Genomic DNA, 27613 nt, shown 5'->3' with positions numbered 1-27613 from the left:
CCACAGCCTCACAGGCAAAGCTCATCCTCATGGATCATAATGAGGCAATGTTAAAAGCACTGAAATATTCCATATCCCAACTACTCAAGTACTAAAGGGTAACGCCAGGCCCATTAGAGGCCTCCAAAATCCTGCTCCAGAACTGTAGCATTACTAATTGGGTAGCACCCATGTTACTTATTTATTTTATTTTTATCTTATTTTATTTTATTTTTTATTTTTTGACACGGAGTTCCGCTCTTGTTGCCCAGGCTGGAGTGTAATGTTGTGATCTCGGCTCACTGCAACCTCCAGCTCCCAGGTTCAAGTGATTCTCCTGCCTCAGCCTTCCAAGTAGCTGGGATTACAAGCACCCGCCATCATGCCCGGCTAATTTATTTTTTATTTTTTTATTTTTATTTTTTATTTTTTTGTATTTTTGTAGAGATGGGGTTTCACCATGTTGGCCAGGTTGGTCTTGAACTCCTGACCACAGGTGATCCGCCTGCCTCAGCCTCCCAAAGCGCTGGGATTACAGGTGTGAGCCAACATGCCTGGCCTTTATTTATTTTGAGATGAAGTCATACCCTGTGGCCCAGGCTAGAGCGCAGTGGTGCAATCTCGGCTCACTGCAACTTCCTCCTCCCGGGTTCAAGCGATTCTCCTGCCTCAGCCTCCCAAGTAGCTGGGACTACAAGTGTATGCCACCACGCCTGGCTAATTTTTGCTTTTTTTTTTTTTGAGACAGGGTTTCACCATGTTGGCCAGGCTGGTCTCAAACTCCTGGCCTCAACTGATCTGCCTGCCTCCTCCTAAAGTGCTGGGATTATAAGTGTGAGCCACCGTGCCCAGCCAGGTAGCACCCATGTTAACCAGGTGTACGCCTCCCCTGCTTAGAGACTAAAATCACCCATTCCTCAAGGATGCTGTCAGAGTCTACCTTCACCCACAGGCAAAGTGGCATCACCTTCTATGATGACTAGCTGCCATCATCAACTGAACAACCTCTGGAGGATGTGAAGTCAAGGGCCCCAGAAGCCCTGCAGACAGAAATCAGGCACAAGAATGCCCGTCAGGATAGGAAATGAGGCTCAGTTGAGACAAGAGACCAATAATGAAAATGACAAAGGCAGTGTGCATTCTCTCCCCTCTGTCATCCATGATATGTTCTACACAGAAACCATTTTGTGGAATTATCCTGAACCTCAACTTCCCAGGAATATATCATGGGTGACATTACACTGCACGTTTTCTATACTGACGCCAGCTGGCACAAGGCAATAAATGCTTTTTGTTTGTTTACTGAATCATCTTCTTTCTTCATATAACACAGCATGCCAGTTTTTACCATTGCTTAAGGTAATGCTCAATATCCCCCAAACAGAATGTTTGTGCATGGCTACAGTTAAAGATCCAAATTAGAAAGCAGAGACTACTATCAATCTTCAAAAGACTTATTAGACAGGCTTTTTGTAGTGATAACAGGTAAAACTTACATCTGTAGAACCATCCATCTTTGGGCTCTAAAACCAGAGAGCATCACTCAAAATCAAGAAAAAACAAATGAAGATTTTCTGGATAAGACCCTGGATCCAGAGCTAAAGACCACTGGAGTCGCTGGATACACAAACTGAAAGAGACTACAGTGAAACAGCAAAACCTTCAAAGTTGTTATAGTAAATGAAGACTTTAAACCATCTGTGATGAAAAAAATAAATTAATGAAGTATAAAGAGATCTAACACCATGAGATAAACATTTGAAAGAAGATGGTAAATGCCTGATGGCTACATAGATAATACAGTAAGATGTACTATTATTAGTATTAATTATTTGCTAAATAGAAGTATCCTCAACATTATACAGAACAGTCAATAACAGAGCACCTAGCCTAAGGCCACTCGATCTGACTTGGTTGAAAAACAATTCAAACATGAAAGAAGCCAAAGTGACTACATGCCAGACATGTGAGCTTCATAGAGTTCATTGCAATTAAGGGACTATAAGCTGATGCCATAGTACAGTGAATAGGAACAGAAGCATCCAGGATTAAATATGTAAGAAAGAAGAAGAAAGGCAAAGACAGAAAAAAGGAGTAAAAAAATAGAGAGGGAGAGCACAAATTGTGGATGGTTTGGCCAAAAGAGGGGATGTGGAATGAGCCTCGGTAGCCCTAAAAGCAAAGCAAATAAACGTTAGGAAAACATTGTTTTAGAGGAAAAAACAAAATAAGTGTAAGTCAGCAAATTATCATAGTAAAACCTATTTCACAATCAAGTATAATAACTTTCAATATAAGGTCAAAAGACACAAAAATCTTGAGAGACAGAGAGAGAGAGAGAGTGTTACCGTATCCACAAAAAATATTTCTGGAAGACACACAAGAAACTGTAAGAAAAGAAACTGTAAGAAGAGAAACTGAATGGCTAGGTAACAAGGATGACAGGAAATGCTCATTAGATACTCTTTTAGACTGCTTTAAGCCATGTAAATACGTTGCCTATTTTAAGAATTTTTTTAAAAACTTTTTATCAGGTATAAGGAAATGCAACCATAAGGATCTCAGTTCAGTTCAACAACAGACCTTTTTCAAAACAAGAACCCTATGAAAGCCAGCAAATGAAATGCTCTCTAATCACTAAAGCAACTAATCACTAATCGAATGAGTAAATTCATAGATAACATCTGATGGCAACTGTTCACATCTCCTCAAGTGGAGTGATGATACCAGCAAGCCCACGTGCCTCACTTCAAAGTCAGCCCTGCTTAACTATAAAGATTTTCCTAATACGATTTTTCTCTTCAGAGATTTAAGAGCTCTAAAGAGAGAGAATGTTACAACATGAAAGGAAAAGAGAACTTCTAGACCTCACACTGCCTGTCCCACCGTCTTTTTTGTTTTTGTTTTTTAAATACATAGGCTATGCCTAGGTTTACTGTTTTTGGTTCTAGGGTGTGTAAATTATCTTAAACAATGAGACAGTGGGTTTGTTAAAACAAAAACAACAAAACCCTATTCATAATAGCTTCTTCCTCTAGTGCTATTTAAAAAAAAAAAAAAAACTACAGAAGAAATACAAATACAACTTATAGAAAATGAACATGAGACTACATGAATAGTTACAGTATTCAAATAAATAGTCTACTTCAAATGCAATCACCAAATAAAGTCAAAACGAGTAGGAAAGAATAATGAAGAAATTTTATGCAGAGATGCCTATACTAAACTCAATTCAGAGAACGAACACTGACGATCAGAGCCGTGCTTCCCCATGCCAGATAACTCAGAATTAACAATAAAGAAGTATGCCAGGCAAGGTGAGGTGGCTCACGCCTATAATCCCAGCACTTTGGGAAGCCGAGGCAGGCGTATCACAAGGTCACGAGTTCGAGACCAGCCTGACCAACATGGTAAAACCCCGTCTGTACTAAAAATACAAAAATTAGCTGGGTATGATGGTGCACACCTGTAATCCCAGCTACTCAGAAGGCTGAAGCAGGAGAATCGCTTGAACCCGGGAAGCGGAAGTTGCACTGAGCCAAGCTCACACCACTGCACTCCAGCCTGGGCAACAAAGAGAGACTCCGTCTCAAAAAAAGTATGCCAGGCCCAATCAAAATGCACATTTTAATAGTAAAGAGAGTATATTACGAATCTAGGAATAAAGCTAACAACTTCAGGCAAGACAGTTAAGACAAATGGAGAGCAATAAAATAACCTATGCAGCACAGTCAACAGGGACAGTCTTAGACATTATCATCAGAATACACATGTAAAAAGGAAAATTCTCCAAATGTATTTGACCATGACTGAAAAAGAAGGGAGAAGGAAAGGGGGTGGAGAGAGAGAACTAAGCTCTTAGAGGAGAATGATAAATGCAACAGCTCTATGAAACTACTGGAAATCAGAACAGCTAAAAAGAGGACTTAAAGTGTGAACAATTCAAATACAAATTATTAGTTACAGCAATGTTAATAGTTACACTAGTATTAACAGCAGTGGTTGTGCCTTACATGACTCTTTTCTATACACTTGTAACCATGATGTGTGCATAGACACCATTATCATCCCCAATTCACAGTTGAAGAAACATAACTTGGGAAAGCTTAGGTAACTCTTCATGCTCAGTGCCGCTGTCAAGCACTATATAAGTCTCTCCACAGAAAATCCCTTCAATAACAAATTTATCTTTATGCCAACTGCATATACACATTAGTAAACGTAGTTCAAATATCTCTGGAAGGAAAGCAAAGCTTTAAATTAGGTAGAATTTATTACCCAAGAAGCAAGGCCCCTGAATCTCAGCTAGGCAAAGAAGAATTTAAAGAAACAGAGGTGCCACTTGATTTATCTCTAGAAACACAGGTAATTATAAATGCTCCCAACAAGTTCAAAACTAACAAGAGATATACTGGCCTATACAATCTCTGCTACTTTCAGCTTTTACTCAGTACCACATGACTATTAAGCTCCAAAGCAACAGAAATGGGAGTTGCCCAAATATTTCCTTTTTGTAATGCACCAAAAATTTACCTGGGGCACCAAAATTTGCTCTATCTTCTAGTACATCAATTTAGAGTGAAATGTCCCTCCCCCAAAACATGCCCCACAAGCAACTGCCCACACTTACCTAAGGGTGGCCATCTCTACCATAACACATCTTTCTTACTTCCTGCCACAGCGCCTGAAATTTCACCATCAGGCTTCTCTTCAAGAATTTTCTTTTTAAAAAGAAAGTAAACATCTCCCGAATAAAGCAACAATAAAAAGTGGACAGGGGACATAATATTTGAATTCTTCAACTAATACTTTGACTAAGAAATTATGACATTGGCCTGCCACTCATGCCTGTAATCTCAGCACTCTGGGAGGCAGAGGCAGGACGACCACTTGAGTCCAGGAGTTTGAGACCAGCCTGGGCAATGTAGCGAGACCCCTATCTCTACAAAAATGGAGGGAGGGAGGAAGGAACTATGCCAGCTTTAAAAAGGAATGTTGTCAGTCTCCTCCTCACTCCAAAAGAAGGTGAAAATCCATGCTGTTGAACTGTAAGTACTACCCAATGGAAGCAAAAAAGTAAAAACCTATTTTTAAGTAAATAAGTTAATGTTGCTAAAACAAACCACTTCACTTAAAACTTCTGCTACATCTTTTTTTGCAATTCCTTCAAGTGGACCTAGAACAAAGCTTTCAGATACTACTATGTATTTATGAGTGCCAATATTTCAACCGAAATACCAAACCCCAAAGCTCTGACTGCAAATAATCCAAGCATGTAATTAATGGAAAAATTAGTTCCTTTTCATAGTTCTCAGAGTTGTATAATCAAAGTTTAGGTGATTATATGCAGAATCTTCTAATAATCCAAACCATTCAAAAATCTTTAAGGGCTAACAACGTACATAACACTTGTTCAGAGAGAAGACACCCTGTCCCCAAATGAAAAACAGTCAGCTTGAAATGACACCAGTTCAGTATAATTTGAGGTTTTTTTTTAAACTATTTTTGATTCAGCAATCCTTAATTCAACATTTGTATAATTTAAATGAAATAGTCACAGAAAATTGCAGGCCATTAGTTTGTCCCATACAAAGTCAGAAGATTAAAGAGGTCAACGATGTACACAATGTAGGATTTAACGTAGACCATGTAATTCTGGTGGCAATAACAGACACAGGCTATGTTTCAAAATGGGAAAAATACTCTTTACTTCATGTAGGATGAACAAATTGCCTGAACTCCTACAGGAAATATAATTTAAAATACTTACCACATCATTAGCAAACTGACATGTGAAAAAGCATGTAAATATCTTTAAATAGTTTTACAAATATATAAGATAATTATCTACTGATATAGATTATATACTGATATAGGTCACATAAAAGTCACCCATTGATAGTGTACAATTTAATGTTTTTTGGTTTATTCACAGATATGTACAATCATTACCACAGTCAATTTTAGAGCATTTTATCACCTCCTAAAGAAACCCAGTACCCTTGGGCCAGGCGCAGTGGCTTGCGCCTGTAATCCCAGTACTTTGAGAGGCCGAGGCAGGTGGATCACCTGAGGTCAGGAGTTTACGACCAGCTTGGCCAATAGTGAAGCCCTATCTCTACTAAAAATATGAAAATTAGCTGGGCATGGTGGTAGGCGCCTGTAATCCCAGCTACCTGGGAGGCTGAGGCAGGAGAATCGCTTGAACCTAGGGGGCAGAGGTTGCAGTGAGCCGAGATCGCGCCACTTCACTCCAGCCTGGGCCGGACAGTGAGGCTCTGTCTCAAAAACAAAAAACAAAAAACCCTGTATCCTTTAGCTATCATTCCCTGCCCCTATGCCTATATGTGAATATTTAAATGCTAAACAGTTAAGTACCCAGGACATGGCAATCAAGTACCCAGGACACAGCAATCATACTTGTTTATAAGCTTAAAAGCTCTAAATTTGTCCTTTTCTTAGTAATATTTAGTAGAAATTCAGTCTAAATTGGCTCCTTATGCGTCAAGGATCACAGATTTATCCATTTATCCATTCTCTTCCACAAGACTCTTCAGATAATTCCTGTTTGTGAAAAGGGGGAATCAAGGCAATCAAAACTTTTTTTTTTTTTTTTGAGACGGAGTCTCACTCTGTCCCCCAGGCTGGAGTGCTAGAGTGCAGTGGCGCGATCTCGGCTCACTGCAAGCTCTGCCTCCCGGGTTCATGCCACTCTCCTGCCTCAGCCTCCGGAGTAGCTGGGACTATAGACGCCCGCCACCGCACCCGGCTAATTTTTTGTATTTTTAGTAGAGACGGGGTTTCACAGCGGTCTCGATCTCCTGACCTTGTGATCCACCCGCCTCGACCTCCCAAAGTGCTGGGATTACAGGCATGAGCCACCGCGCCCGGCCAAAACTCTTAAGTATGTCCCTCACCCATACCAATGCATGCTGCTTCGTACCTACCAACAATTAAATAAAAACAAATAAAGACGAAGCCCATAAACGCATTTTAAAATGTCTTATTCGATACTATCTACATGACAAACAGTAACCACCCTCACTCTATAGCACGTGCCTTTCCTGGGTTTAGAAAAGTAGAACCAAGCTCCAAGTCCCACTTTGCTGAACTTAACAGGGCCTTAAAGAATGTTAGACACTCTCTTCCTCCACCCACATTAAATATACACCCCCGAAAACTGTTGATTCACCGGATTCTCAGCTGCCAAAGAAAGTAGACTAGCTTAGTGTTTGACATTTCCTTTTGGCAGTCATTAGTCCTTAATGTGTCACTGTCTAGAGGCTAAACGGAATAGTTTTATTCATTTCTACTTTAGCAGTTCATTTTCGTGGGCCTAAGAAAATGTATCAAAAGCTAAATCCACCCTAGAAGAAAGTTGCCAATCTAAGATTTTATGATACAAAAATAACAATATGATCAAAACATCTCTTTCCACAAGCCCCAGATTGCTGAAGTCTGATTCAGTCCTGGCTCCTTTTGCTGTAACTTTGTACACAAGAGCAAATTAAAGGGAGAAAAACAAACATTTCAAAGACCTATGACAATGTCAGTGAGCCACCTACTAATAGGGAAAGAAGACTGCTTCTAGCCAGTTATGATTATTAAATGGTTTTTCATTCCCACCAAGCCAAGAGGTTTGCTATCTCCTGCACACTAATTAATTTTTGACTCTAAATCTTTGTTTTCCCTTAGCCCACTCCCCAGGGCCAATGAATGCCAACCCTTTCTTTCTGTCTTTCTATATCCTATTTACTATACATAATTCTATACTTGCTCCAGTGCTTTATAATAATAAAATAATAGGTAATTTTTAAAATCTCCGGCCGGGCGCGGTGGCTCAAGCCTGTAATCCCAGCACTTTGGGAGGCCGAGGCGGGTGGATCACAAGGTCAGGAGATCGAGACTATCCTGGCTAACATGGTGAAACCCCGTCTCTACTAAAAATACAAAAAACTAGCCGGGCGCGGTAGCGGGCGCCTGTAGTCCCAGCTACTCGGGAGGCTGAGGCGGGAGAATGGCGTGAACCCGGGGGGCGGAGCTTGCAGTGAGCCGAGATCGCGCCACTGCACCCCAGCCTGGGAGCACAGCGAGACTCCGTCTCAAAAAAAAAAAAAAAAAAAATTTTAAATCTCCATTGTACTAGCATTATCTAAGCCAGATCTTCTCAATTCTTATTTTCGTCTCCTAAAAAAGAACACCAAAGAAAAGGAAAGAGAAAGACAATAGATTTAGTCAAACAAGGCTCCCTATATCTTTTAACAACCAACAACCAAAGTGAGGAATCTAAAATTATACTGGCCAACAAAACAGTGTTACAGCCCCCTAAAATTGTGTTGAGGCAAATTCTCAAGTATAGGAAACCTGAAGACAGCAAGCTAACCCCTCCACCAAAAAACACCTGATTACTGCCACTTATTAAATTCAATTCAATCAAAGTCTAGTGAACAATGTAAACATCACTACTAAATTATATAATAGTCAAGCAGATAAGAGACAAAAGGTTTCGTACTATACAAGACAGAGCTTTAAAAATATGACTCTGGGGCCAGGTGCGGTGGCTTGTGCCTGTAATCCCAGCACTTGGGCATGCCGAGGCAGGTGGATCGCTTGAGTCCAGGAATTTGAGAACAGCCTGAGCAATGCAGCAAAACCCCATCTCTACTTTTATTTTTTAAATTTTAAAAATTTTTAAATTTTTAAAATGCTCTGCTTATGGAGTGGCCATTCTTTATTCCTCTGCTTTCTTAATAAACTTGCTTTCACTTTGGTTAAAAAAAAAAAAAAAAAAATTAAATGACTCAGGGAAGGGCTAAGTCTCCAAAAAAAGCCTGAAGAATTGCACAATGGAATGCCTAGATGAATAGTCAATGATCATTTTTGACCTTCTAAAAAAGTGCTTATTTTTAATTTAGCCAAGAAAATTATGCACTGTTCAGTAACTACAGTAGACTCCTTTTGGGGGAATCCAGAAACCCAAATTGAATATAGTGACAAAGGGTTTACTTCGAGGACACATGTACAGAAGAACCCAAGTACAGCACGGCAACTGGTCTTAGGAGCGGCCATACAGGAAGCCCAGGACACTTCTCTTAGTTGGCTATCCCATTCTCCAATCTCAAATGCCTGACCCATTCTCACCCTCTTTGCTGCCTATCTAATTCATAGCTGCTACTCACCCACAAGTTCACTTTGTCAAGACCCCTATGACCCTGGCTCTACTTAATGGCATCATTTCCTTTTTCAGTTTCCATTACTAATTGCATCATTTTCCCATTATTTACCCATACGAATCCCCAAGAGAATCTAATTGGCCTAACAATCAGCATAGGCACCAGCCAGCCTATAAACTGGAGAGTGAGAAGAGGACTGAGTGGGACAAAACAAGGCCTTCCAGGGGTTGCAAAGCATGCAAATGCCCTCCGAAGGGTGTACACATGGTAAGGACTGTGCCCTCAGACATCTAATATGCTAACAACTACTCAACTAACCATCATGGTGATGACATGTCCTTTTAAAAAAAAGAAAAAGAAAAAAAAATTATTATGAGTTTTTTCTAACATACCCACCAAAAGGATTGAGAATACTAAAGGAACTCCCTCACTTAACTATCATCAAACTTCAAAAATCATCAACTTTCTGCTTTCTTGTTTCATTTATCACCTTTCCACTGGTTTTTCTGCTGGAATGCTTTTAAACAAATCATACATCTCACTTTATAAGGAATTATCTTTTTTTTTTTTTTTTTGAGATGGAGTCTTGCTCTGTCGCCCAGGCTGGAAGTGCAGTGGCACGATCTCCACTCACTGCAAGCTCCACCTCCCAGGTTCACACCATTCTCCTGCCTCAGCCTCCCGGGTAGCTGGGACTACAGGCGCCCGCCACCGCGCCCGGCTCATTTTTTTAATGTATTTTTAGTAGAGACGGGGTTTCACCATGTTAGCCAGGATGGTCTTGATCTCCTGACCTCGTGATCCACCCGTCTCAGCCTCCCAAAGTGCTGGGACTACAGGCGTGAGCCACCGCGCCCGTCCGGAATTATCTTGTATGTAACTATTCCTCCTACACCAACTTTCATATCTGTTCAAAACTTGAGGGTTAAGGATAATTCACACTTGATCAATACCTTAAATCCAAAAAATACAATTATTGCTGTTTATTAACATAACCCCAAAATTAGTGTAATTCTAGGTTCAGAGTGGTTTTAAGAAAATGGTTAATGTAGCATTGGATAGAAAAACCTAGTTGAAAAGAGTAGTTAGATTTTTAACCTCTACAGTTGGCCAATATGAAAGCCCTGTAGAAAGCAAGTAAGAGGTGGCCAATGGTGTCAGGTGTTTAACTGCCATGATTAGAAATTTTAATTTTAAAATTGGATTTTTATCTGAATGCTACAACATTTAATATTGCTTTGAAAAAGAAAACTCAAACAAATTTCTTAACCCATTTAGGCCTGGTGTTCCATTATTGGAACGCTAAGCTTGTGGGAGTTATTTATATCCTACTGCTCAAGGTCATTGCCAAGGTCTGATTTTCCACAAAAAAACATTTGCAACCTCTGGCATAAACCTTGAGTCTGTTTCCTTAATTGAAAAACTTTAATGGCATAAGAAAAACCAGTTTTGAAAAGGTGAGGGAGGTGAGAGGATCCTTTATCACAACATAAATCACTAAAAAGGATATATATTAATGGCCAATTTTAGAAAACAAGCAATTTTCCTATATACAGTGGCTTCAGGTATTTTTCACCAAAAATACAGAATCTTCAAAGTAACATAAACAATATGCTCTGCTCCTGGCAACAAGTGTGTTTATTAGCATGAGCTTAAAAGATTACAGTTCAGTATCACTGGTCTTTGTGTGAAATGAAGTCTCATTCTGTCGCCCAGGCTGGAGTGCAGTGGTGCCATCATGGCTCACTGCAGCCTCAACTTCCCGGGCTCAGGCTACCCTCCTACCTCAGCCTCTCGAGTAGCTGGAACTACAGGCGTGTGCCACCACGCTCGGCTAATTCTTAGTATTATTATAGCGATAGAGTTTTGCCATGTTGCCCAGGCTGGTATAATTTTTTCTAATAAAATATTTCAGGTCATTTTACACCAGGAAATAATAAGCAATATTCATATAAACACAAGAGCAAGGGCAAGCCAAAACACTAATCTTTTCACTCCTAGAAGATGACTTTCATATTTGAATCTATAAAACCAGTAATTCTCTCTCGAAGCAAGGAGAAGTAATTCAGGCTAATATGTTCCGGTGTTAAATTGAAAGGACAGTTAGCAAGGAAGCCTTGAAATACGATGCCACACTGTGTTCAACTTGGTAGATTATTATAAACTGCAAACATTAAAGTATCTTCAACTCGGTTTAAAACCAGAGCAGGAGGCCAATCACTTCAAAACATCTGAAAGTAATACTTGTAAGATTATTTACTGACCAGATATTATTTCAGCATAAAGTAACTCAAAGGAAATATCTTCCGTATGCTTCCAAATTATGACATTACAAAAAGCCCTAATGGCAGTTTGAGAGAATGACCAAACGGAATCAGTTCCCAACAGTCTTTGGTTCTATATATCCAATATTCCTCTTTAAAACAGGCCAGTCACGGTGGCTCATGTATGTAATCCCAGCATTTTGGGAGGCCAAGGCAGGTGGATTACCTGAGGTCAGGAGTTCAAGACCAGCCTGGTCAACATGGTGAAACCCCATCTCTACAAAAAACACAAAAATTAGTCGGGCATGGTGGCAGGCGCCTGTAATCCCAGCTACTCGGAAGGCTGAGGCAGGAGAATCACCTGAACCCAGTAGGCAGAAGTTCCAGTGAGCCGAGATCACACCATTGCACTCTAGCCAAGGCGAAAGAGCGAGACTTCGTCTCAAAAAATAATACATACATACATACATACATACATACATACATACTGAAATAAAATAAGCAAGCCATTGAGTTGCTGGCAATGACTTCATTAGCAGTCATCAGATATGAACAAAGATTTAACTCAAAATGAATAAAATAATCTTCCACAGACTTGTGCCCTTCTAAGTTGGCATTACGACTGAGAAATATATCAACCAAAGAGGCAACTTTCAACACAGCAGGTCTGAAGTTAGAAAGGAGGAAATTTCCTGTCTCTGACAAGGACAGTTTGGAAACTCAATGCTCATGACAGAACCTGAACTGCCCATCATGAAAAGCATCTAAATGGCATCCCTTTATGTAACTATATTTAATGAGGGGAGTAGAGGGTTAAAGACAAAAAAATAAATAAACAAACAATATGGCCAGTTTGAAGGCAGACAAACCAAACATACAAACCCAGTTTGTTTAATCCTTAACTGCCATAGTCACAATGAGCTTTTATTTACTACCTCAAGTCCTCTAAGAAACCTAATTTTAAAAAAATTAAAAATGAATGGATAAAAAATATTAGGGTAGAAGGTCATGATTGATAAGCTTTTAGTTTTACATGTTTGTCACATATGAACATTCTAAATTAAATAGGTGGCCACCCACAACTATCAGTTTGCTACATTTAAACAATCACAGTATTTTTAATATATCAACTTTTTATTATCAACACACGACAACTTTGCCAAAAAGTAAAGCCTACTCCTTGGGCCAAAAAGAATAACTGAAGAAGGAGAAACTATATTATATTTTCCCTAAAAATACCGATTTGCATATACATTTTATAGTTTTATGTTCACATCAAACATGGCATTGCATACACACACGAGAGGAGAGGGAGAGACCTGTCAGCTGTGATTGTGATTAGATGCCTGAACTACAAAATCACACAGACTGGAGATGGAGACTGCCACTTTGGCTCTTTGCTAAAGGCAGAGAGCAAGCCATGGAGCAGACACAGAAAGCTGTAAAGCACCTGTCACAGAAGGATGTCCCTTGGTCCCAACCTATCCAGATCCCTGTTCACCCTATTCTTTGCTACACTTTTATTTTCTGTTCTTTTGTCCCAAGGCATCTTGATATTTTTTTAAAAACACCACCCATTATATTCTCATCTTCATGATTTTTCTTGGTCTTACTTGAGAGATTCTCTGTGCATTTTAACAAGGCCAGTTAGACGGGCAGCTATTAATGACCCCAATTCCCACCAAGAAAGCCGCCCTGGGGAGATTACATTACTTGATCAAGCTTTAACAAGTTCTATCCTATGGAAGTATCAGCTTACTGCTCATCATCCATGGCATCACATGTGAAGAGCACCACCAGGAGTATCTCTGGACTGAAAAATCAGAAGCCTTAGTTCTAGTTCTAACTGTTCAAACACGGGTGTGACACCATGGCCTAACACTGCACTAGTTTCAGACTCAGCTTTGAAAACACTGGTTGAATTTTGGTTCTGGCTAAACATAATAAATATATTCCACCCTGTCTGTCCCACTGAATGTAACTAAAATTCCTGAGCAGAACACATAGAGTGGCAATCCAAAAATTGAAATAAAGAACAGTCAAATCTACAACTAAAGTTGGAGACTGCAACACTCTTCTCTCAGTAATTCTTAGAATAATTAGATCTTTCCCCAACCAAAAAAACAGCAAGCTATAGAACAATGCCATCAACCAACCAGATTTAAGTGACACTTTCACTCCACCCAACAATAATAGAACACAGGCCAGGCACGGTGGCTCATGCCTGTAACCCCAGCACTTTGGGAGGCCAAGGAGGGTGGGTCACCTGAGGTCAGGAGTTCAAGACCAGACTGGTCAACACAGTGAAACCCCATCTCTACTAAAAATACAGAAATTAGCCAGGCGTGATGGCGGGCGCCTGTAATCCCAGCTACTCGGGAGGCTGAGGCAGGAGAAATCACTTGAGCCGAGATCGCGCCACTACAATTCCAGCCTGAGTGACAGAGCAAGACTCCGTCTCAAAAAAAAAAAAAAAAAGCAGAATACATATTATTTGTCAAGTGCAAACAGAATATTCACAAAGGTAGCACTGGGTCATAAAACAAGGCTCAATGAACAAATTTTTTAAAAAACTGAAATCATGAAAAGTTTATGTTCTCTGACCATATGGAATTAGAATTAAACTAGAAATCAGTAACAGAAACATAGCAAGAAAATCTCCAAATACTTGGAAATTACACAACATACTTCTAAATAAGCCATTAATCAAAGAAGAAGACTCAAGGAAAATTTTAAAATATCTTGAACTGAACAAAAATGAAAATACAGGCTGGGCACGGCGGCTCACGCCTCTAATCCCAGCACTTTGGGAGGTTGAGGTGGGAGGATCATTTGAACTCAAGAGTTCAAGACCAGCCTGGGTAACATGATGAGACCCGATCTCTTAAAAAACAAACACACACACAACAAAAAAAAAAACAAAAATAATTTTAAAATGAAAATACAACGTATCAGAATTTATTGGATGCAGACAAAGCAGGGCTTAGATTAGGGAAATCTATACCACTATATCTTTACATAAAGAACAAAGGTCTCAAGTCAATAACCTAAGTTCTCACCTCAAGAAACTAGTAAAGACAGAATAAAATAAACTCAAAATAAGTAGACAGAAAAAAAAATTAAAAAGCAGAAACAGATGAAATTGGAAGTATTAGAGGAAAAAAATTAATGAAACCCAAAGCTGGATTTTTCAAAAGATCACTAGAATTGATAAACTTCTGGCCAGACTGACAAAGAAAGAAAAAAATAAAACAAATTATCAACAATAGTTATGAAACAGAGAATATTGCTACAGATGCTAAACATTAAAAGGATAATAAGAGATTGCAACAAACATCTCCATGCACACAAAATCAATTAAGTGGATAAAATGAACTAATTCATTGAAAACCACAATCTTCCAAAATTTACCCAAGAAGCAATACATAACATAGTTTTATATCTACTGAAGAAACTGAATTTATAATCTAAAGCCTTCAGAAAAATTAATTGGTTGGGCTGGGGGCCGTGGCTCATGCCTATAATCCCAAAACTTTGGGAGGCCGAGGTGGGTAGAACATTTGACATCAGGACTTTGAGACCAGCCTGGCCAACATGGTGAAACTCCATCTCTACTAAAAATACAAAACTTAGCCAGACATGGCGGTGCACACCTGCAGTCCCAGCTACTGGGGAGCTGACTGAAATAGATTAAAAATTGGCAAGTTCCTATAAAGGACCAAACAGCAAATATTTTAGGCCCTGGGGCCATGTGGTCTCTTTAGAAACTACTTGGCCAGGCATGGTGGCTCACACCTGTAATTCCAGCACTTTGGGAGGCTGGGGTAGGCAGACTGCTTGAGCCCAGGAGTTTGAGACAAGCCTTGGAAAAATGGCAAGACCGCATATACAAAAAATTAGGTATGCTGGTGCACACCTGTAGTCCCAGTTACTGGGGAAGGTGAGGTGGCAGAATCACCTGAGCCTGGGAAGTCAAGGCTGCAGTGGGCTGTGATTGCACCACTTGCAGTCCCAGCCTGGGTGGCAGAATAAGACCGTGTCTCAAAAAAAATAAACAAAACCAAAAAGAGAAGGGGAGGGAGCGCAGAAGAAGGGGGAGGAGGAGGAAGAGGAGGAAAGAAGAAGGAAGAAAAGAAGGAGCAGGAGAAGGAAGAAACAAAATGGGTATGGCTGTGTTCCAATAAAACCTTATTTATAAAAATAAGTGGCAGGCTAGACTTGACCTGAGAACTGTAATTTGTCAACCCCTAGACCACATGATAACGAATGTCACTTCCAAATTCTACCTTCACAATTTTATACTTCCAAGGTCAAGAATCACTTTGATATACACTGCAAGAAAAGAATGAAGCAAATGCTATCACAGAGAGATAAAAATTGAGTCTCACTTCAAGACTTGATAGAAATGTATACTATAATTTTTTTAAAAACCAAACTAACCACTTTAGCCAAACTAGTCTTGAATTAACCATTACCTCGAAAGGACGAATCAACATATTAATGTGTGAAAAACCATCAAATTTCCCTATTAATAGTACTTTGGAAATGAACACAGTATATGACTATAAATAAAACCTAAAAATCGAAGACACACAAATCTAAGGGTCTAAGTTTTTTAAACTTTGTGACATTAGCAACGTTAAAAACGTATTTTTTAAATGTGGGAAAAAATATCAAAGAAAATTTATAGTGCCCATCGCCCCACCAGCTAGAGATAATTACTAATAATCTGATATATTTAGAGGTTATTACCTGTTAATCCAGAAATACTACGTTAGGTATGAAGTCTTTTCAACCCTGCTTGACGGCTAAAGAGCACAAAGTGATATAAAGGACAGTCTAGCAGCAATCCTGAGGAGGCTAAACTCCTATCCATCTGCTGCCTGACACTGGACAGGCTTACATGCCTGCTCCATCATCCTGATTTCAAAAGCCCACTCCACTACTGCTCCATCAGGCCAGCACCACTTCAACAAATACATGAACATGCATCTTTCTGGTATTAAAGATTAAGAACTTGCCTGCTAAATACTGCAATTAGCAATGCCAGGATAGCTTATACACAGGAAGTACTTACTTCAAACCTCTTTGAAAGCAACACAAATATAACTGGGGTAAGACATCTTCCTCAGAGTTATGAAGATCTTTTAAACTCCTTATCTTGAACCATAAGAAAATAACACATAATTTTTGACAAACAGGGTTTTCAAATTAAATAAATGCTGCTCTACAACATGGATGAACTTGGAGGACATTATTACTAACTGAAATAAATCAGACACAGAGAGAAAACTATTGAATGATTTTTACATGTTCTCTAATACATAAAAACAAGAGAGTAGAAAGGTGGGTTACCAAATGGTGGGAGTAGGGGACACTTAGGTCAAGGGGTACAAAGTTGCAGTTATGCAGGATGAATAAATCTAGAGCTCTTGGCCAGCCATGGTGGCTCACACCTGTAATCCCAACACTTTGGGAGGCCAAGGCAGGTGGAACACTTGAGGCCAGGTGTTTGAGACCAGCCTGGCCAACAGCGTGGAACCCCATCTCTACTAAAAATACAAAAATTAGCTAGGCTTCGTAACACAAGCCTCTAATCCCAGCTATTATGTTTGGGAGGCTGGGGCACGAGAATCACTTGAACCAGGGAAGCAGGGGCTGCAGCAAGCTGTGATCGTTACCACTGCACTCCAGCCTGGGTAACAGTGCAAAAAATATACATATATTAAAAAATCTAGAGCTCTAATCTACAGCATGAAGCCTATAGTCAATAGCATTGTATTGTACTTGGAAAACTTACTGAGAGAGTAGATTTTAGGCCCTCTTACCACCCACACACAACGTAACTCTTAAGATAACAGATATGTTAAATGGCTTGACTGTAGTAATCTTTAACTATGTATATCTACATATCACATTGTATACCTTAAACATATACAGTAAAATTTATTAAATAAAAAATAAAAATAAATGCCGCTGTCAAAAAAGCAAGTCCTACACAGGCTCAAATTTTGCATTCAATGCATCATCTACTTACATAAACTCTCCCAAACCCTGTTTATTAGGCAGCTCACAGAAAAGCTTACACTGACAATTCAATAAAATAATCTTCAAATGCCTCTACAGAACTATGGACTAATTTAGGTAAGCATCTCTTGCAGAAAGAAAACCCAAGAGTTCAAAGAAAGATGGAAATCATACCATAACTGTATAACAAAACTCAGCCTCTGTACCTGCAAACCACACAGCCCATTTAAACATCTACGGCACTCAAGTACCACCAGTCTAGTATGGAAAGATACTCTAAAAAGCTCTTTTGCTCCATGTCAGGCCTCTGAGCCCAAGCTAAGCCATCATATCCCGTGACCTGCACGTATATATCCAGATGGCCAGAAGCAACTGAAGATCCACAAAAGAAGTTAAAATAGCCAGTTCCTGCCTTGACTGATGACATTCCACCACTGTGATTTGTTCCTGCCCACCCTAACTGATAAACTGACTTTATGACAATACACCCTCCCCACCCTTGAGAAGGTATTTTGTAATATCCTCCGCCGCCCTTAAGAAGGTACTTTGTAATATTCTCCCCACCCTTGAGAATGTACTTTGTAAGATCTACCCCCTGCTCACAAAAAACTGCTCCTAACTCCAATGCCTATCCCAGACCTTAAGAACGAATGATAATCCCACCACCCTTCGCTGACTCTTTTCGTACTCAGCCTGCCTGCACCGAGGTGATTAAAAAGCTTTATTGCTCACACAAAGCCTGTTTGATGGTCTCTTCACACTCCACTCACTTCAAGCAGCTATCCCAGACCTGGATCTATTTTATTTAGTCTAGGATATCCACTTTTAGAAATTTAATATTGAAATTTAGATTCTAGTATTTATTTTAGTTCTGGGGGTATTTAATCTTAATGGAAAACTCTGCCACCATTAAGATGTTATAAAATAATATTTGTTAACTTGAGACGATGTACAAAGGTAAAAGTACTAAGAGCTCAGACTTTCAGGTCAGCCAGATCTGAGTTCAAACTGCACCTGTATGTATATGTACTTTTGAGCAATTATCAACTTAATAGGGTTATGATGGGGATAAAATGTCTCAGCACAATGGCTGGCATATGGTAAGCAGTATAAAAGTATGGGCAATCATTACTAACAGCATTTTTAAAAAGAGGAGACGGTAAGAAAAGAACAGATATAAGTGTACATATACACATATCCAGAATTAAGTCTGGAATGTTATACACAAAAATGAATTGTGGGATTACGGACAGTATATAATGAACTTTTAATATATAAAATATATAATGTAAATATATACACATGTATAATATATACAATGTATAATGAACTTTTACAATCGGGAAAAAATTAAGCTACTCTAATTTTGAAGAGAAGAAAGTGCAGTCACAACATAATGCAGTAACAAGTTCTTCAGAGTCCTTCAAAAGCTCTGGCTAAACTAGAGAGATTCCAGGAAGGCATGTGCAAAACTGACAAAGGATTAGCATCTAAATTGAGTGCCTCACTTCACTACAATAACAATATATCTTTTCAAAAGATCTTTGAAAGTGAACATTTGCTGCATACCATTCATACATTTCACATCAAACTTACCCAAATTGAATTAAAATTTTATACTTGATATATTAACATAATCACATTCCTCAAATATATGTCCAGTTCAACCAAAGTATGTCCAGTTATTGCATTCTTCTTTTGGATCCTACAACCACTATGCCCAATGTTTTCAGGCAAGAACAAAGATAAAATATATCTTTAAGGAACATTATCCTTACAAGGTCCTAAATTGAACCAATTTTCTTCTGTCTAAAATTACAGTTTTAAGTATTAAAAGAATACAAGCTACAACAGCTACTATGCATGGACTACTATGCCATTCTGGACATTCAATGAAGTTGATCCTAACCTCTTATCCACTCACTTTAGCTGGCTGGTTACTTATTGGTTAGAACTATCCAACAGAGATACAATGCAAGCCAGAAATAAACCACCCACATAATTTTTGTAACATATATGTAAGTTATAGATACATATATAATCAATGTAAATATGATTTTTTTAGTAGCCATAAGTGAAAAGAAACAGGTAAAAATAAAGTTTAATAGCAGATTTTATTTAACCCAATATATCTAAAATAATATCAATCAGATAATTTACATTCTTTTTTCTATACTAACTCTGAAATCTGGTGCGTACTTAACAGCAAACTTCAATTTAGACTTACCACATTTCAAGTGCTCAATAGCCACATATGGCGAGTGGCTACCACACTGAATAGCGGAGGGCTAGAACTACTTATGCCCATGGCATGTGTTTGTTCTTACCAATTATAAGCCCTAACACCAGTCAGTCAAACATGACCATGACCTGCTGGGCAAGACTGCACTGGTCAAAACCAAATGGAGTTCATTTCAAAGACTGAGGGGTCCTTTATGTTTCAGACGTTGTGTTAAGTATTTTCAGATTTGGAGGTTTTGGGGAAGGGGTAGGTTTTGCTTATTTGTTTATTGAGGAGTCAGGGTTGAAGGGGGGTATGGTAACAGAGACAAGTTTGTTTTCAATAAATTCTACTATTGGAAAAATACATGCCTTAAAAAAGCGAGAAAGGAACATATTAACAGTCAGCATATCCCTCAGCAGAATGAAAGGCATGAAATAAAGAAGTCAGCTGTATAAAGCATAGGGCCCTTCAGAAGGCTTTTTCAGTAGCACTGAAATAATTCAGAGAACATTAAAACACACAAGTGGGCAACCAAGTCAGCTATGTATTTGAAAAACAGAAATTTTAACCCATTAACCAGACAGCAGACTTTTTTAACCCATTAACTTAATAGTATGAAACCTAGTTCTACGGATATTTCATGTTTACAGGCAGAAAACACTGAGAGAGTTAAAACTGTTATTTCATGCTCTGCATAGAAGAAGAAAAAAACAGAAAATATATATCCCTAAATGCTAATAAGTAGTGGTGGTTCAGTAGTTTAATGCACATGCCTGACTTTCAATCATTAAAAAAATAAAATGGTAATAACTTTTTCAAATTTAATTACATTTCATTTTAATTTCAATCCATTCACTTTTAAACCTTTTAAGATTACGACATCCATCCAAAGCTGTTTTTCTCTCTCACAGGCAAAGCAACTTTAGGCTGACAGAGCCAAAACAAATTAAACTTAACCACAATAACCACATTTCATTTCAAGGAAACCTGGAAGTCATCTCTGAAACTACAAGGATACCCTGAAGGGTCACAAAACCTCCACTGTCATGGGTCTGTGATATTTCCCTAATGTTAAGAAAGTAGAGGTCAAATGCATTACTTTCATATCAATATTTCCTTAGAGCCCATACAGTAAGTTAGCGGTAGAGCCAAGACTACCTACCAACTCTTCATCAAACCACTATGCAAGCAACAACATTAAGGCTGCTAGCCTCCTGACCCTTGGAAACTTTAAAAGGGAATTTGGCCCTCAGCTGATGAATTTAACTCTGCTCTAAGATATCACTTTCACTTAATTGCTTATTTCAGAGTATTTGGTTTAATTTTTTCAACAAATGTCATCTGTATACTGAAAGATCCACAGGAAGTAGAAATAAACCACCACAGCCTCCTCCTTCATCCCCTGTAGAATGTAAGGCCCATAAGGGTAAGGTCTTTGGTTTTTTCCCCCTACACCATTACATCCTTAGCAGCATGAAAATCCAAAATTATTCATTTTATTCATTCCTCCAAACCAGCATGAGTTCATTAAGCAAGCATTTACTGAGTACCTCTTGCAGCATTATACTAGACCATGAATGAATATTTTTAAGGAGTTGTCATGTTCCAAAGGCTTAAAACCTAGTTGCAGAATAAAATGGATAAAGGAAATGCAATTAAACAACAATTCAAAGGAGTATACAATAAGGCACAAAACATCAAGCACCAAAGAAACAATGTAAGGTGATGTAGTTTGAAATGGCCTTCAGCAAAGAGATGAAAAACAAATGTGGGGCCTGAAAGAAGAGTAGATCAGGTTTACACAGGTAGGAAGGGAATTTCCAGAACATAATGAACAATGCCCTACTACTAAAGACAGGAGCTCAGCCTGGCCTGGGCAGGAAAAACAAAGTGGAAAATGGAGAAAGTGAGGAGACACTGAAGTAAGATAATGGCAGTGGGGGCAGAAAGGGACAAATGGAATAAACTACCAGAGCAGTTTTTCCACCTTAGTTGCACACTGGAATCAACTGAGAAGTGTTTTAAAACAACTGACACCTGGATCTTGACTCAGAGATTCCAACTTAATTGGTCTGGGGTACACCTGAAACATCAGGATTTTTAAGTTGCCCAAGGACTGTAATGTGCATCCAAAGAATCACTGTCTCAGAGAAAAAACCAGTGGAACCTGGTAACAAGCAACACAAAATTAAGAAAGAAGACGCTTTAAGAATGTGTGTCTAGGCCGGGCGCGGTGGCTCACGCCTGTAATCCCAGCACTTTGGGAGGCCGAGACGGGCGGATCATGGGGTCAGGAGATCAAGACCATCCTGGCTAACATGGTGAAACCCCGTCTCTACTAAAAATACAAAAAAAAAAACAAACTAGCTGGGCCTGTGGTGGGCACCTGTAGTCCCAGCTACTCGGCAGGCTGAGGCAGGAGAATGGCGTGAACCCAGGAGGCGGAGCTCGCAGTGAGCTGAGATCGCGCGCCACCGCCCCCCGGCCGGGCGGCAGGGGAAAAATCCGTCCCAAAAAAAAAAAAAAAAAAAGAATGTGTCTATAAAATTACTAACAACATGACAGAATCCAAGAAATAGAAAAAGTGAGTATTATGTGAGCCTTTCTGGACTTTACAACAATGTTTACAAAGTTTCAGGTAGTAAACAAGTTTTAATTAACATAGGTTATTTCAATTATCCACATAACATAATTTGTCTAATATTTTTCAACAGAAATAAAATGAACCATTTTTTTTTAAATCAAGGTAGAAGTCAACCAAAAGATTACAAAATAAATCTTCTAGAAAGCCTCCTGGATTTCCCAGATAGAAATAACCTCAACCTCCTTGCAATTTCCACAGCATTTTGGCTGTACCTATGATGACACTCCTATTAAACCCCACATAGAAACTTTGTTCCAGAAGGGAGGGATCAGAGCCTCATTCCTCCTCTTACATTGTGCCCAACACACTGCTTTGCATGTGACACATACTCAGAATGAACTGAGTGACAGGCAGACATTGCTGGTTATATTCTGAAACTCACTAGAGGGTCTAAATGTTTTTGAATGCTTCATAAATAAGCAAAAATCTATCCCCAGTTGCTTCTGCTTCTTCCAGACCCTTTTATCATTCTAAGCTTTCTTCAAGTGTGCTCCACTGCCCTCCCCGTTTATCCTCACTCCAATACTTTTTGACAGCACCAAGCCTGTTCACTGTTACACGAATCAATAAAAGGAAACTAAAATTTTTACCTTTAGGAGAAACATACCCAGAGACCATCTCCTAAAATACATTTCTAAATCTCAAGATTTCTTTCTTTTGTGTTTTTTTGTTTTTGAGATGGAGTCTTGCTCTGTTGCTCAGACTGGAGTGCAGTGGCGCGATCTCGGCTCACTGCAAGCTTCGCCTCCCAGGTTCACGCCATTCTCCTGCCTCAGCCTCCAGAGCAGCTGGGACTACAGGCACCCGTCACCATGCCTGGCTAATTTTTTGTATTTTTAGTGGAGACAGGGTTTCACTGTGTTAGCCAGGATGGTCTCGATCTCCTGACCTCGTGATCCGCTCGCCTCGGCCTCCCAAAGTGCCGGGATTACAGGTAATTTTTCTGTATTTTTAGTAGAGACGGGGTTTCACCATGTTAGCCAGGATGGTCTCGATCTCCTGACCTTGTGATCCGCCTGCCTTGGCCTCCCAAAGTGCTGGGATTACAGGCGTGAGCCGCCCTGCCCGGCCAAGATTCATTTCAAGATCCCTACCATAATACTCAAATTTCAGCCTCACATCACACATTGTTCCAGTTTTCATTTAAGAATGCTATTGCGGCCTTCCAAGTCTTCAGTATAAATTAGTGCTTCCCAGCTTTTATTACATTGATGGCATGAATAGAGAGCACTGTTTGTATGGCACTCTAGGTTTCAAAACCTCAAGGTTACTCATGACCAGGGGTGATTGGCCCAAGAATGTGACCAACCTCAAGACTCAAGGGATAGCTTATAGACGGATTAGAAGGCTCTAGAATGGAGCAATCGGAACAGATTTATCACATACTCCTTCCCACCAAAGTCTGTTTTTGAAGTGATTTTCTAATCATAACTACATCAGACACTTTTACACCATTTCCAGCACTACACATGATAGCAGATGACTGATCCACTTACCATGGGTTTTTGTTCCCTTGTTTAAGACTGCAACACTGTGAGCCATTCTGCAATATATCCATTTTTTAAAATATTTTCTAATGTTCAATCTTAGCTATGGATTCTTAAATGTGTCCCACATTTTCACTGTGACTTAAAAACCACTTTTTCCATTTGACTTAACAAAACATCTCATCTCATTTTTCTGAAGTAGACTGCCTATAATCAAAATATGGCTTTTTTTTTTTTTTTTAGAAACTCTCGCTCTGTCACCCAGCCTGGAGCACAGTGGCGCGACTGTGGTTCACTGCAGCCACAACCTCCCAGGCGTAAGCGATTCTCCTGCCTCAGCCTCCCAAGTAGCTGGGACCAGGTATGTGCCACCATGCCCAGTTAACTTTTGTATTTTTTTGTAGAGATGGGATTTCACCATGTTGCCCAAAATGGTCTCAAACTCTTGGGCCCACGCAATCCACCCACCTCAGCGTCCCAAAGCACTGGGACTACAGGCTTGAACCACCATGCCCAGGGGGCAATGGCTTTAAAACATTCAGTATGCATCACTAATTTCACAATATGGTAGAAACAACATAAACAGAGGAAGGCATTCATCTTCACCCTAGGAATTCCACCATGACTTACCATCACCCATTAACTTTTACAGGCCTGTAAGTGAACAGACAAGGTGATGGCAAATGAACTAATGAGAAAGGACCAAGATTTTTTTTTAAGTGTTAAACAGGCAAAAAACACTAGTGATGACAACTACTTTGTATTGTCCTTCTTCCCCTTAAAAGTATTTCATATAATTTTTCCTTAATTTATTGCTAATTAGCTACAGTAAGATATTGAGTCCAAGGTCTAAATGACAAGAACCCTAAGCTAGCATTAAATAACCAGAATAGAAGAAGTATAAGTGAAGGAAAAAAAGAAAGACATACAGCAATAGAGAAAAATGGACAAATGCAGAATTTTCTATGGCCTTTAAAAAAAAAAAAAGTCAGGTATCAAATTTCATAGCCTGGGTTTTTACGCACAAACCTTAAAAATTCAAAAACACTATCCAGAGTTTGCTTCATGTAACTCTTCTTGGCAATTATCTACTCTTATGACATTCAATACGGTTCATGAAAAAACTTTCATAAACTATAAATACTGAAGAGGCAGGTTTTCAACATTCCCTTTTGCCCAAAATTAGACAGCCACCTCCTTGGGATAATGAAAGTTTAGTGGTATAGAAGGTCATTATTCTTTGGAGAGGCATGCTAAAATACTAGAGGTGAAGCATCACAATGTCTACAACTTTCTTCCAAAGGTTTCGGGGGAAAAAAGGATGTTTGTGTATATACACATATATACATATACATTTATATACACACACACCTACACATGTATCTACATGTTAACTGATGAATACAGATAAATTTCCTAGGTATTCACTGTATGATTTTTGTAAGTTTAAAATTTCTCAATAAGCTGGAGAGAGGAAAGAACCACTTAGCCATTTATCCATTCCTTAAAAAATCTGACCCACCCCCAAAAATCAAGGAGTCAAGGACATATTTGGTATTTATAGTGAAAACATCTCAGATCCAACATGTTATAGAAAACTCCTCATCCATAAATATCTTACTTTAAAAAAAAGCTGTCAAACTCACATTGCCCATGTACTCCGAAAGCAGGTCCTGCAGGGCCTGGCGGACAGCATTACACTCTGCCACAATTCGCTCACGACGGTCATCACGCGTGCAGGACGAGTCGGCCATCAAGGCAGCCCCACTAATGATGCTTTCCAGGCGCTCCTCCAGGGAAGGCCTAAAGCGCTCCTCGCTGAAGCTCAAGGGGTCCACAATGATTTGTTTCTGCAGAGAAAGTATTACCAAATGTTAGTACTCATCTCTGTTGCCTCCTTTATTCAAGGTGTGAAAAGTGATATTAGTAATATCAAGATTTAACACAAAAATTCCGACATCTGAAAGAAAGTTATACTTCTTAACAGATAAGGGGCTGTCCCACAGAAGTTAGCCTACTGTTGATCACTCCTCAAAGAAAGCACTGGAAGTAATGCTACGCAGCCAAACAGGGCATGATAAGGTATGATACCACAAATACAAATATATCACACTCACACAACTTATTCTGAACATCTAAAGGTAAACTTACATAAGACAAGCGATTCAAATCATCAGATGAGAATTACAAGGAAAATAAAAGTTACCTCTTACTTGCAGAATATAAAACTGCCTTGTGATATTTAGAACTGTTGCACCACAAAAAATTTAAAAATAAAAGCAAAACAGGCCAGGTGTGGACGATTGTTTGAGGCCAGTTCAACACCAGCCTAGGCAACAAGGCAAGACCCTGTCTCTACAAAAAAAATAAAGTAAGTTGGGCATGGTGGCACACGCCTATAGTCCCAGCTACTCAGGAGGATCACTTGAACCCAGGAGCTCAAGGCTGCAGTGAGCTGTGATTGTGCCATTGCACTCCAGCCTAGGTAACAGAGCAAGACCTTGTCTCTTAAAGTACGCACGCATGCGCGCGCGCACACACACACACACAACTGATTTCTAACCTTAAAGTTTCAGAAAGAAATGCATTTACAATGAATTTCCATCTATTTGCCTCATCTTACACATCTAATCAAGTTTTCTAAATAATTCAGTCTCAAATTTATCCTGTTACGTCTAAATTAGAGACTTTCTTTCCTCAAAGACCTCTAGTATTCTGTAAGAGATGATAGCAATCCTCCCAAAAAGCTACGCTGTGAGGAAGAACTGCTCCAACAAGAATAAATCCTTTTTCTGTCTCCCCTTCCTGCCCGACTCCACTTACATCCAGCTTTTCTACTGCTTAGTGAGGTCCGGTCACAAGTAAGCTATAGGTACAAGGTGAAACATCAGCATCCTCAAGACAGCAGCTACTGGCCTCCCTCCAATTCCTCCACTTGATATAATTTATCCTCACACTGATAAATGTCTGTGCAAATATTATGGCTTTAATTTTTTTTTACAGAGACTATGTCCTTATTGATTTCAACTTAAATGCCAAATTTTTTCTACCAAAACCTTGCCCTTTTCCAATAAGTATGCATTTCTTCCTTCCCTTCCAAAGAACCCTCAATTTTCAAACTGAACATGCAATACTTTCCGTTCATTTATTAACCTACATTTTAGCTGATCATTTTTTGTAAGATTAGGTTATTACAGGATTCCTCTGGTCAAAACTGAATACAAAATGCTTTCTGGCCAATAAAAATGAGAAATGAATGGTACAGAATTTTAAGAGTAACAGAGCCTCAACAGGCCTGAGATCATTTAGAACAAACCCTCATTTTACAATGTTTAAATGTCCCTGAGAAGTTAAGCAGTTTCTGGTAGATACTACTCAACTTAGGGCAAAATGTGCTACTACCTTGAAAGATACCTAATACTGCCAAATTTTGATGAGAGGAAAAACAACATTGCTAGTAAATTTTAACATGCACCGTAAGAGTTTGTTATAAAATACTTTAATGTTTAAAGCTCCATGGTAAAAACTGAGTTCTAACACCATGATCTTTAGACTTAACACTGCCTTCTTGCTTTATGAAAAGTCTTAAATCAGCCATGCATATCAACAAGGATCAACTACCTAAGCGAAAGTAAAGTGGCAAAAGAAACAAAACGTAAAGGCAAGGAAAAACTTAAAAACAAAATGCACTCCATTGTATTTTTTTATTCTATATTTCATAGTATCCCTACTTTATGAAAGGATCCTGGTCACCTGGAACACAATTTCTGTTTTTGTTTTTTGTTTTTTTTTTTTTTAATTTGCCCCAAGAGTTA

General features: G+C 39.1%; 1 protein-coding gene across 8 annotated transcripts in view; it reads right to left on the bottom strand.

Moving 5' to 3' along the window:
* CTNNA1 (catenin alpha 1) overlaps nucleotides 1–27613 on the bottom strand; it is a 178904-nt gene that overhangs the window by 83229 nt on the left and 68062 nt on the right. For all 8 annotated transcript variants that reach the window (XM_025387032.1, XM_025387029.1, XM_025387031.1 and 5 more), the window contains one exon: nucleotides 25445–25648. In XM_025387032.1, the coding sequence (XP_025242817.1) occupies nucleotides 25445–25648 (204 nt within the window). The remainder of the gene's footprint in view (nucleotides 1–25444; nucleotides 25649–27613) is intronic.

The sequence above is a fragment of the Theropithecus gelada genome, chromosome 6 (genome assembly GCF_003255815.1).
Source record: "Theropithecus gelada isolate Dixy chromosome 6, Tgel_1.0, whole genome shotgun sequence".
Classification (NCBI taxonomy): Eukaryota; Metazoa; Chordata; class Mammalia; order Primates; family Cercopithecidae; genus Theropithecus; species Theropithecus gelada.
Note: the sequence above shows the minus strand (reverse complement) of the source record. Positions and strands in the feature narration are given on the sequence as shown.